The sequence below is a fragment of the Euprymna scolopes genome, chromosome 23 (genome assembly GCF_053919585.1).
Source record: "Euprymna scolopes isolate OS-2025 chromosome 23, ASM5391958v1, whole genome shotgun sequence".
Classification (NCBI taxonomy): Eukaryota; Metazoa; Mollusca; class Cephalopoda; order Sepiida; family Sepiolidae; genus Euprymna; species Euprymna scolopes.
The window spans coordinates 15,912,611-15,925,307 of record NC_136504.1 but is presented as its reverse complement, the minus strand read 5'-3'; the positions used below and the strand labels follow the sequence as shown (position 1 = coordinate 15,925,307).

At 34.4% G+C, this 12,697-nt stretch overlaps 1 protein-coding gene across 2 annotated transcripts in view; it reads left to right on the top strand.

Annotated features, from left to right (window-relative positions):
- Positions 1-12,265, top strand: part of LOC145245775 (uncharacterized) — a 208,133-nt gene extending 195,868 nt beyond the window's left edge. For both annotated transcript variants that reach the window (XM_080107388.1, XM_080107389.1), the window contains 2 exons: positions 3,842-3,899; positions 11,402-12,265. In XM_080107388.1, the coding sequence (XP_079963514.1) occupies positions 3,842-3,899; positions 11,402-11,489 (146 nt within the window). In that variant the 3' untranslated portion in view covers positions 11,490-12,265. The remainder of the gene's footprint in view (positions 1-3,841; positions 3,900-11,401) is intronic.
- Positions 12,266-12,697: the final 432 nt, after the last annotated feature.

Sequence of the window (12,697 nt, the reverse complement as noted above, 5' to 3'; positions counted from 1 at the left end):
CACTACCGTGGTTGAATATATATATATATATATATATATATATATATATATATATAACTACTCCATTTACTCACATAAGATTAATATACGAAAGTATAAATTTATGCGTAAACTTTAAGTATTTACTTCAAAAGTGCTCAATACGTAGGTAAAGCTAGTTAATAAGTTATAAAATATATATGGCGATTAAGCTACACTGATTATTCCGCGTTTAATCCACTCTAGGACTCTTTAGGCTTAATCGCCATATATATTTTATGACTTACTATATATATATATATATATATATATATATATATATATATATATATATATAGTCATCCACATACAATACTGTTTCGCTGTTTTACAACTCATCAGTGCGGCTAGACAAGCAACTACCTCATATTAGGATCTTCATGTTTTTCTAAAATATCAAGTTGCTTAGCGCTAAAATTGATATTTCTTGTTTATAAACTAAGCAGTCGCTAGATTTTCTTAAACGTTTTACGACATCCTGCATGTTTGAATATGCATTTTATGATTTTGTAAGTTGAAACAGAGATCTATAATCCATTTCTCTCTCAAGCTCATTATTTTAATTACAAATAATTTACAGCATCTTCGCCCTCCCTAGCAGGCTTCTATCAAAGATTACATATATGCGCACGCGTGTGGATAAATAGGTTGGTAGAGAAAAAGAGAAAGACGGGTCGATAGCTATATATATATATTGCTACATACAAATATGATAATAATTTTCCAGTTAATCCTAATAATTATGTTTTTCTTTTCTTTTCATTACGATAGATCTGTGGACCGAAGCTACCTTGCGGCCCCTAGGTAACTTGTGGCCCCTAGGTAACTTGCGGCCCCTAGATAACTTGCGGTCCCACCCGATTGTGGTGTCTGTGCGGGCCCTAAGCTATCATTTTTATTCTCATTTTGTGCTGTTTGAATCTCTGCTCTTATTCTATACGTAATCGATTACTCTCTCTCTCTCTCTCTCTCTCTCTCTCTCTCTCTCTCTTTCTATATGTGTGTGTGTGTGTGTGTGTGTGTGTGTGTGTGTGTGTGTGTGTGTGTGTGTGTGTGTTATAAATGTTTATTTTTGAGATATCGTTAATTTCAATGTATACCGTTTTCATTAAACGGGTTGAGACTGTTATGATAAAAACTGAATCACCGTTAATTTCGAATGAAACTCAATGCATCTATTTTATAGGTGCAGGGGCAGGGCAAATATAATACAATTTCTCTTCTCCAAATACCAGGTTTATCATGTACAAAATCAACTTTGTATTGGTAACATCGAATGGAAACGTCTGATGAGTTGGTGGGAATCAGGAAATTTTTATGAACACTTAAAATCATAAAATTGCCATCCCCTTAACGAAACGGATGTAATGAAGAAATCCAGGATGAAATAAACAAAAGTTACAAAAACGGAAAAAAGGAAGTCTTTGAATTTCAACAAGTGTTGTACTATATATATATATATATATATATATATATATATATATAACTACTTCATTTACTCACATAAATTAATATACGAAAGTATAAATTTATGCGTAAACTTAAAGTATTTACTTAAAAAGTGCTCAATACGTAGGTAGAGCTAGTTAGTAAGTTATAAAATATATATGGCGATTAAGCTACAGTGAATATTCCGCATTTTATTCACTCTAGTACTATATATATATATATATATATATATATATATATATATATATATATATATATATATATATATATGTTTGTTGTATAGCATGGGTCATATTGGGGATCATATATCGAGAGATGACAGGGACATGTAATACAGGATTGACGATGAGGAGAGAGACATTCATAACAGAGTGAGAGAAGAGGTGGGAAATCATTATTGAATGAATGTGTATTACTGTTCTTTTACATCAGAGGGGGAGAATCATGACTAATGATGAAGGAGGGGGACACATTACTTGAAAAGGGGTTATACAAAGTTCATATTAAGATGATTAACACATTACCTTCAATTATTGAATGACGACACGATGATAAACAGTTACAAAAATCGATGGTGATTCTTTATTTCATTTGACCGGTCGAAATGATGATGACGTCAGGAATTCAAATTCAGGATCTACATAGTTTAATGTTCTTTCCTTCGCTTCCAAAGTACCCTGACTCCAACTCTCTCTCTCTCTCTCTCTCTCTCTCTCTCTCTCTCTCTCTCTCTCTCTCTCTTTCTTTCTCTTTCTCTCTCTCTTTCTTTCTGACTAGTAGATTCAACTGGTCTGCTTCCTCAGCTCAACTGTACCTTGATCTGACTAAAACTAGCTCCTATATTGAGAATTCCCTTTTTGCTATGACGTCAGATGTGTGGTTCTAAAACGTGACCAACTCACGTGGCTAAGCACTGTTTCCAAAACACACTTCTGAAAACAAAGAATTCTCAACTAACCTATTTTTTACAATATATTTTTAATTTGTATTGTTCATACTTTTTAGCTGACATTTTTAATTCAGTTTTCATAAAACAACGAACAATCAAATTCTTTTTACAATACAAACAATATCTAACTATTTTAGATGAAATTTAACAATGACTAAATTTTATTCTAAATCTATTTCTGAACCGTGCTTACAAGGTTCGAGTCTCGGCTTATCCTAATATCATTTTTCCATTTATCTAATGTTCTTATTTACAGGAAAAGCGGACAGCCTGGTTTTAACAAAGAGTATTGCATATAAATATAAATTGTTCTTTTTGAGTTCGTTTTTTTTTTCGAGTTTTGCTTTCAAGTCAATACTACAGCCTCACAAAGTAATGTCTCCAAAACGAAGGATTGCAGAAACATGTGGCCACATATGTAACCAATAATGTTAAATATATATATATATATATATATATATATATATATATATATATATATATATATATATATATATATATATATATATATATACGGCACAATCGCGTTGACACGCTAGTTCTCGCCAGATCACCAAAGTTAAGCAACATTGAGCCTGGCCAGAACAATATTGGTGACCATTTGGAAAGTCTAGGTGCTGTATGTACCACGCCGAGTCGTAGAAATTTCCAGGTTGGTATCTGAGGACGCATTAATTCACTGGGAGCCATGCCCTCTCAGTTTTCGTTAAGACATGTATCTAGGAGAAGGGAACTCTGATGTAAAGCCCTGCCGTTTACTTTACATTCTGTCCTGTGATAGTCGTCTGCACTAACAATGGTTAGCAGTAATACCAAGTGCACACTTGTGGAACTCTCTTCCGTTTGCCTGTTTCCCACCTGACTACAACTTGGAAATCTTCAAGTCCAACATAAACAAATTCCTGATAAACCGCCCCCTTAAGTAAGACACTTTATCAAATCTCCATTACTAATGTTTACTACGATATTATCCCAATGTTTACTGTACACGCAATAAACCTAATCCCCGATTGGCTTCCGGGCCTTGATAAGTGGTGACTACTATGTAAAAAAATGCCAAAAAGTGGATCGTTCTACACAAAGCCTTCACCACTATAAACAAATCATCTGTGTGGATTTCCGAGCAACGTAGTTGTTGTGGCGGAAGCCCATAACTCGAAATCGACGGGAGAGTCCATTATATATAAACGAGTAGAAATAGATTATCTTTGAATTTTGTTTTAATGTAAATTTAATGAATGATCCAAAAGTCTACATTTTTTACTAATACTGATCCAAAGTGTATGATTCTGCAATTTAACAACTTGTGTTCGCTAATTTGTATCTACAATCTGTTGTTCATAGTATGTTTTATGTTTTAGTATTAAATGACCCTCTGCTGTAAAATATACGAAATTGTGTTACTTTTTCTATTTTTACTTTCAGATTTAAGGATACCATACCAACTACAGGGAATGGTGAAGAGGGTCCTACAAAAGAAAGGGTACGTCACATCCGTTTTATTATTATTATTATTATTATTATTATTATTATTATTATTATTATTATTATTAATAATATTATTATTTTTATCTCTATTATTTTAATTTTTATTATTATTATTATTTTATTACTATTATTATTATTATTGTTATTACTATTACTATTATTATTATTATTATTAATGTTTTTATTATTATTTTTATTATTATTATTTTTTATTATTATTATTATTTTTATTATTACTATTATTATTATTATTATTATTTTTATTTTTTATTATTATTATCATTATTATTTTCATTATTATTATTATCTTTATTATTATTATTTTTATTTTTATTATTTTTTATTATTATTATTATTATTTTATTATTTATTATTATTATTATTATTATTATTACTATTATTATTATTTCTATTATTATTATTATTATTTTTATTATTATTATTTTATTATTATTATTTTTATTATTATTATTTTATTCTTCTTCTTATTATTATTATTAGCATTATTTTTATTATTATTTTATTATTATTATTATTTTATTATTTTTTATTATTATCATTATTTTTATTATTATCATTATTTCTTCTTCTTCTTCTTCTTCTTCTTCTTATTATTATTATTATTATTATTATTATTATTATTATTTCTTTTAACTAATGTCCTTATCTTGAAAGATATTAGCACAATGGTTCGACTAATGTAACCTTCGATCTTCAGTTACAGCGCGTCAAACTCTGCAATATTTCTGTCAAACTCGAGAATCTTTTTATTGAACTTGGAAATCTGCATGAAATTTCTACAGAAGACACTTTATCAAATCTTCATTACTAACGTTTACTACACTATTATCCCATTGATTACTGCACAACACTTTGGAAAATCTCGTATTTATTTTAAAATACTAGAGACCATTCTTCTGATCTCAGTACAGACCAATTAGTCTTTTGCGTGCCATGAGTAAGTTGCTCAAATCCATGTTAAATTTAGTTGTCAATTATCTCAGCAAAAGCAACTTACTAAGTGACAAGCAGTGACAAGCAGTTTCCGTCCTGCATGATCTACAGCTGATGTACTGACTGTAATCTTACATAAGATCAGTGAATCCATTGACAGGGATTTTCTCTATAGAGCAATAGCTCTTAACATATCAAAAGCATTTGATAAGGTTTGGCATGAATGTCTACTTCACAAGATCTCCAGTATATGTGGAAATATTCTCTCAACCATCGAATCCTTTCTCTCTGTTAGGTTGATAAAAGTAATCGTTGATGGACAAAAGTCCGAAGCTCAAAATATCAATGCTGGCATGCCTCAAGGATCAATCCTGGGCCCAACTCTCTTCCTTATCTTTGTCAATGATTTTCCAAACCACATTCTAAGATCATTTGTCGACATCTACGCAGGCGACATTACTATCTATAGCAACACTTCAAAGGACTAAGATCTCTCTGTGTCTGTCTCCTCTGAACTGGCAATACGTGGCAAAATGGGGAAAAGGGTGGCTGATTAATTTTAACACATCCAAACTCAAGCTTCTATATTTTCACCACTAACTTTCTAATTCCCACTTGGCCTCAATCGAAATGAATGTCTCTCATCTTGTTTTTTGTTTTTTGGGGGTTTTTTTATGGAGAGTAGAAAATGTATGCATTCTCTGCAGCCCCAACACTCTTGCTTTTCCTATTTTGTCTCTCAGTCCTCTTTTAAAGTGAATGCTGTTTCTGACAAAGGGAGAAGAAAAGCTGTATACTATGGCTTGAGATGTCCTTATTTTTTTTTTTGCTTTCTGTTCCTTTAGACCATGTTATTAATAAGAGTGCTGGAGGGAAACGTTTTATCTGGGCTGACGTTATCTGCAGTCAGGGTCCAGAACCTTGGATTAACAAGTGCAAAGTACTGGGGCTGCTGTATTGCCATTTAATGAATGGTTTCTGGTGGGGCCTTTCGATTCCATATTCGTGGGTAATGTTACGGCTTTTTCTCTACATGGTTGCAAAAATTATTTCCCATTTCTTTTTCCCTTTTATTTCCCTTTCTGCCCTGCTCATACATCTCTGCCGAACTCTTCCACATATCCCCATATTCCAACATGAAAAGTTTCAAGAAAAAATACAAGATAAAACCCAGAACTCCAACTTCCAACTTAGACTACCTACTACCAGGTCTCATTCTCCAACATCAGGGATCTATGTTCCAACCTTCCAGAGATTGAAATGCAATTACATGATACCAATCTGACCTGACATTGGACTGACTGGATGAGTTTGCGATTAAGGAGTACTTAAACTTCAAAATCTGATAGCCATGGGCTTTCCATATGGCAGAGACAATTCAAAATTGCCCTATATGTGCCTCCGGATAGCATATTCCAGACAGCATGTTTATATATATATATTATTCCTTAATTGGAATTCACTTTTTGAGATGAGCATTATATATATTAATTTATTTTTATTTCGGACTACTAGTCTCATCTTTATTAGTTGTTGTTTTTTTTCATCTTTTATGGATTGTTTATTCACAACGTTTCGGCCAACTATTCGTCTGGCCTTCGTCAGGTGGTAACCGCGACGGATAGGAACTTCGAATCTCCTAACTGCATTCTCAGCAATCACTGCCATCCGTAGTTGTTGTCGTCTCACCACATTTTTGGCCAAGTAACCACGCTTTGAGTGGGATTGAAAGAGAACTGTAGAGATTCAATGTCTCTATCAACTGCGCCACGGGCCCTGTGGCGCAGTTGATAGAGACGTTGAATCTCTACGGTTCCAGATGAACATTGTCTGAAGATAGTGGTTTCAATCCCACCCAAAGCGTGCCAGAGGTTAATTGGCCAAAAATGTGGTGAGACGACAACAACTACGGATGGTAGTGATGGCCGAGAATGCAGTTAGGAGATTCGAAGTTCCTATCCGTCGCGGTTACCACCTGACGAAGGCCAGAGGAATTAGTTGGCCGAAACGTTGTGAATAAACAATCCAATAAAAGATGAAAAAAAACAACAACTAATAAAGATGAGACTAGTAGTCCGAAATAAAAATAAATTAATACAGCATGTTTATATTTGCACTTTATCGCTTCCACAACAACAGAGTTACCATAATTGAAAGTATCTCTGAGAAAATTTATCACATCCTGTCTGCTCGTCCCTTGGCTAACATTCATGTCTGTGGAAACTTTAATGTTTACAATAGTGAATAGCTAATTCACTCAAACAAGATGATGATGTGAGGTTCTGTCATGATTTCTCCATTGCACATGACCTAAGGCTGATTGTTCACGAACGCATGCGTGTGCTCGACACTGACAGGCAGTATGCAAGTCACCTATTATTTTTATTTACAACTTGCCCAGAACTGTGCTCATCCTCCGTTTTGTCTCCACTGGGATACTCCGATCACTCGGTTGTCTCAGTTAAGATCAAAACAAAAAGTAATAAGTCCTCAGATGTACCTCGCCATCGTACAGTATATCGACTGGAATAACTTCGGAACATTTATATCAGATATATCTCTGCATTCATGTTTTAAAATAACGTGTCTTCTGTAGTATTAGATCTGACTGACTGGTACACTGTCGGTATAGACTGCTTCATACTCTCCTAGAAATTCCAGCAAAAACCTAACAGCCAGCCATGATTCACCCCAGAATGTGCCGATGCCATTGTGTACAGAAACCATTTCCATTGATTTCAGCAAAATTGATGTCTTTAGGACTTCCAGCCACCACTGCAATAGAGGCATATGCTCAGTCCGTCAAGTCTAAAGTAGCTGAGCAACAGCTTGGTCCCCACAAGCTTTGGTGGATAACAAACAGAATCTTGAACTGAAGCGTGTCCTCTATCCCAACCATCATTAATGGAATTGAGGTAATCTCATCAGCATCTGACAAAGCCAAACGTTTTGCTAAGAACTTTGCAGCAAATTCTACTCTTTGAGATCAGAGCCGCCTACTCCACGTATTTCCTCATGTGACTGAAAACATGCTATGCGACATACAAATATCTATACGTGATGCCGCCAAAAACCTTGATTCCAGTAAAGCAACTGGCCTCGACGGCATTCCAAACATAATGCTCATAAGATTAAAACAGGAACTAGCTCCTATACTTACAAAGCTGTTTAAATCTTGCCTTAAAGAGATATGCTTCTCAACACTTTGTAAAACTTCAGCAGGCTGTCCTGTATTTAAAAATTCTGGAGATCATCTTCTCAGTACAGACCAATCAGTTTCCTACATGTCATGAGTAAATTGCTGGAATCTGCGATAGAGATGTGGTTAACTACCTCAGCAAAAACAACCTACTCGGTGACATGCAATATGGTTTCCATTCTGCTAGGGTTACAGCTAATGCGCTAATGGAATATACCACAGAATTAGTGTATCTCTCGATGAGGACTTCGTTTCTAGAGTAATGCCACTTGATATATCAAAGGCTTAAAAGTTTACTTCACAAGATTAACAGCTATGGAATAGCTGGAAGTATCTTCTCGATTATTAAATCCTTTCTCTCTAATATGTGTTTTTTATGAGTAGCTGTCGATGAGTGGAAATCAGAAACTTATAGTATCAACATCGGCATGCCTCAAAGTTCCATCCTGGGCCCAACTCTCTTTTACCTCCCAAATCAGATTCTTAGATCATTCATATACATTTATGCAGACGACACTACCATCTATTACAGCACTTCAAATGCCGACAATGACTAAGATCTTTTGGATTCTCTCTCTTCTGATCTTGAGCACGTCGTTCAATGGGGAAAAAGGTGGCTGGTTAATTTTGATACATCTAAAAGCGAAGCTTCTCTCTTTCAACCATCAACGCTCTGACCTGCATCTTGCCCCAATTGAAATGAATTGCTCTCGTCTTGGAGAAGCACCATGTTTTGACAAGCTCCTGGTACTTTTACTCCTGATCTGAAATGGAATCAGTTGCCAAGATTGCCGGAAAAATTGTGGGATCATTCTACCGTTCCAGTAGATATTTCACAGCCGATGCAATTCTCTACCTGTATAAGAGCCAAGTACGTCCTAGGATGGAGTACTGTTACCACATCTGGGCACTCTGTCTTGCCTTGACAGAGTTATAAACCGGATTTGAAACCTAGTAAGTAATGGATCCTTCTTGCAAAACTTTCGCAAAAAAACACCCGTCTAGCTACAACCACTATCAACAATTTCCCTTCCACCACTCTCCATCTGTATCTAAATCTAAATAAAGATTCCATAAACAGTGCTTCTTTCCTAGAAGTGCCCGCCTGTGGAACTTCTGTGTCAATAACGCGGTTAACACGGTACTGAGTTGAACTCAACTTGTTTGTATCAAGTTGAGTGAAAAGTACTTTAATGTGATGTGTCCTGGTGAATTCATTACACTTGTGCCTCCCCTCTACGTGTATAATCCCGACAAACCCGTTTAGCAGCAAAATCCCACCCTTTCATTGTAGATAACAGAAAGCCTTCTACTTGGACTATTTCTTCCTTCAGGCTGTTAAACTTTGGAATGCCCTGTTTCCCTGACATGCAAATGTTTAAAATACAAATAGACATCTCGCTGCTCAACTTCTTATATATTAAACATGTGTCTAAATATAGCCACTTTCTTTCAAATGGCAATATTCCTTGTTTGAGGTAAACAAAGATAAATAAAAATTGTGATTTTAAAAATATAATTTGCATATGAGAAAGGTAAATTGTGAAAGAGATCGAGTCAAGTATTTGGTAGTGAAGAGAACATGTCGGAATTAAGAAGTCATGCTACTAACGTTAATGCCATGGGAGTCCGGTCAATTTCCTTTTTTTTTATTTTTTAGACTGCAAGAAAATTAAAGTTGATGCTACTATGTCGAGAGCCGGACTATTTGAGACCTATAGTCATCATGTTATGAAGAACTTTTAATTACGAGATGAAAATCGGATTTTTTAATGGTTGACGTCGACATTTTTTTGTTGTTGTTTTTGTTTTTTCAGAAATGTTTATACAATTCGGGAGGCAGACTTTTTGAAAATTGTCGTTGTCGCATTATGGAAAAGATTAAATTACAATTCGGATTATTTGAAATTTGAAGGATTGGTGCATCTAGCCGTGTATAAAAAGCTAGTTTTGTCTGATCGTGTGTCGAGCATTAGTTTTGTCTGGTCATGTGTCGAGCATTAGTTTTGTCTGGTCATGTGTTGAGCGCTTGTTCTGTCTGGTTGTGTAGTGAGTGCTAGTTAAGTCAGGCCATGTATGGAAGACTAGTTGTGTCCAGCTGTGCATGAAGGGCTAGTTGTGTCTAGACGTGTATTGAGGACTATTTTTCTGGCCGTGCATCGAGGTCTAGCTGCGACCAACCATATATCAAGAGCTAGTTCTGTCTAGTTGTGAATAGAGGCCTAGCTGTGTCTTATCGTGTGTTGAAGGCTAGTTATGTCTGGCGGTGTATGAAGTATTAGAGATGTAATGTCTACATATAATACATATAATACATATAATACATATAATACAGTAGAAATACATATAATGTGAAATGATCTTTAAAGATCATGGGTATGCGCGTTTAAAATATAATTTTGCATATGAGAGGAGTGGTTGCCATAAGAAGGATGAATTGTGGAAAAGAACGAGTCGAGTATTTCTGTCTTTTTGGTCGATGCCTTTCGTTCTTTTGTTCTTTCGAATTGAAAAGAGTATTTTATTATTATACCAGATTTTTCATCACGTTTGACACGAAGTTAAGCTACGATGAACCTGGCCAGTACCAGATGGGTGACCACTTTGAACTTCCAGGTGCTGTATGTGCTCTCCGCTTATCTCAGCATTGTTTCCAGTCGTCCTGGACTTCTCCTTGCCACTGGACTCAAGCAGTGCCGATTTAGGAGAGGTGTGGCTGCTTATTGCGCAACCCTTGCTTCACAATTATATGCGCAGTTGTCCTTACATGAGGTATCCATTGTCTTTCAAGACTGAATGGAGGCATCGCATTTTATTATTTTTATTCATTATCTTGTTTGTCTATTTCATGTATTTTCTTATTTTAATGTTTTTTGCGACTTTGAATTATTTTTTTATTTCTTCTTCAACTCTTCTTTTTCTATTTTTTTTATTCTTTAGGTTTTTTTTCTTCTTTTTTTCTTCTTTTTACATTTGTTCTTTTTGTGTTTGGCCTTCCTTTCTGTCCCCCCATTATTTCTTCTTCTTTTTCTTCTTCTTCTTTTATATCGTACTTTTAAAGTTTTCTTTTTCTTTCCTGGTTTAATATTTCCATTTTGATTTTTAGTTACATTTTTTTGTATCATTTTTTCTGCGGGCACTTCCTTTTGTCTCTTTTATTTTTATTATTTTTTCTATATTTTCTCTTTCTCTTTTCTTCCATGCGTCTTTCTTTGTCCTCCTTCCTTTTTTTCTTTTTGGTTTCGACTGTCGTTCCCCACCAAATTCCGCATAGATCTTTCGTCTATTTTGTTCTTGATATCTCCCAAATTGATTTTCTTGCATTTTTTTTTTTTTTTTTTCAGACTTTTGAGTAGAATTTTCGCGGTTCGGTCTAAACCAACGTTCGTAAAGCGAGGTGAAAACATCTCCAGTTTCTTCAGCGAGTGGTGACGTCACAGATGACGGAAATCCGGAACACTTCGATTGCTGCGACAACCAACCAATCAGAAACCAGGGAAGAAACCACATGAATTATGGACACTCTATAAAACCCACGCTTGTCACATAATGATAATATTAACGAATAATACATGAAAGAAATGACAATAAGAAAAGGATAAATAAGAATAATACGAAGAATGAACAAAAAAATTGTAAATACTAACAAATGTTGCAAATGTCTGAACTTTATTATGTGTGTAGATAAAATAAAAAGGAATAATAAGATTTATTATGGCCTGAAGAAAAACCTATGCAGAAAAAAAAACATTTTGGTTGTGAGGGAAACACAATTTCAACGAAAGTGGTACCGTTAGGAGGAGGAATAATAATAATAATAATAATAATAATAATAATAATAATAATAATAATAATAATAATAATACACTCAGACTTCAGGGAACAGCACTGGTCAATGTGAAGACTTATCGTGAATAATAATAATAATAATAATAATAATAATAATAATAATAACAACAACAACAACAACAATCCGCGTTGTATCTTTATTTCAGAATCTACATGTATAAAGATGTGCGTTAACTAAGGGAGGTAATTAAGTATTCAAAAGAAATGTTTCTATGCGTGTCTATCTGTTCACCAAGCAGCATCACACTAAGTATCAGCAGTAGATAATTTGAAGTATTAGTAGCGATGTATTATGTAAACAAGATAGCAAGTGATTTTAACTATAATGACATGTAGGTAAGTTGAAAATTAGTGAAACATGCCCAAATTTTTGACGACACGAACATAATAATAATAATAATAATAATAATAATAATAATAATAATAATAATAATAATAATACAACTATTATTTTAATATCACACTTATTGGCCATATCTTGTTACCCCACGTGAATTTCCGTCCGACAAACCGGAAGTCCACGAAGTCGCGTGTCGTCCTACGAGACTCTTTGTCCCAAAGCGAGCCAAACGTCATCTCGCGTCGTGTCAAAACTATAAATAAACATGGAAACACTGATTCTTTGATATGACCGGGGCACGTGAGACAAGTAATGTTTTTTTTTCTTTTATTCAGTGGCACAAATAAACAGCAATACTTGACATTTTGCCATGAAAGTATAATCCAATCCACAACCTTCTATTTGAAGTTTGCTAATTTCGATGTGTCACGATAGTAAACATGCCAGCCAA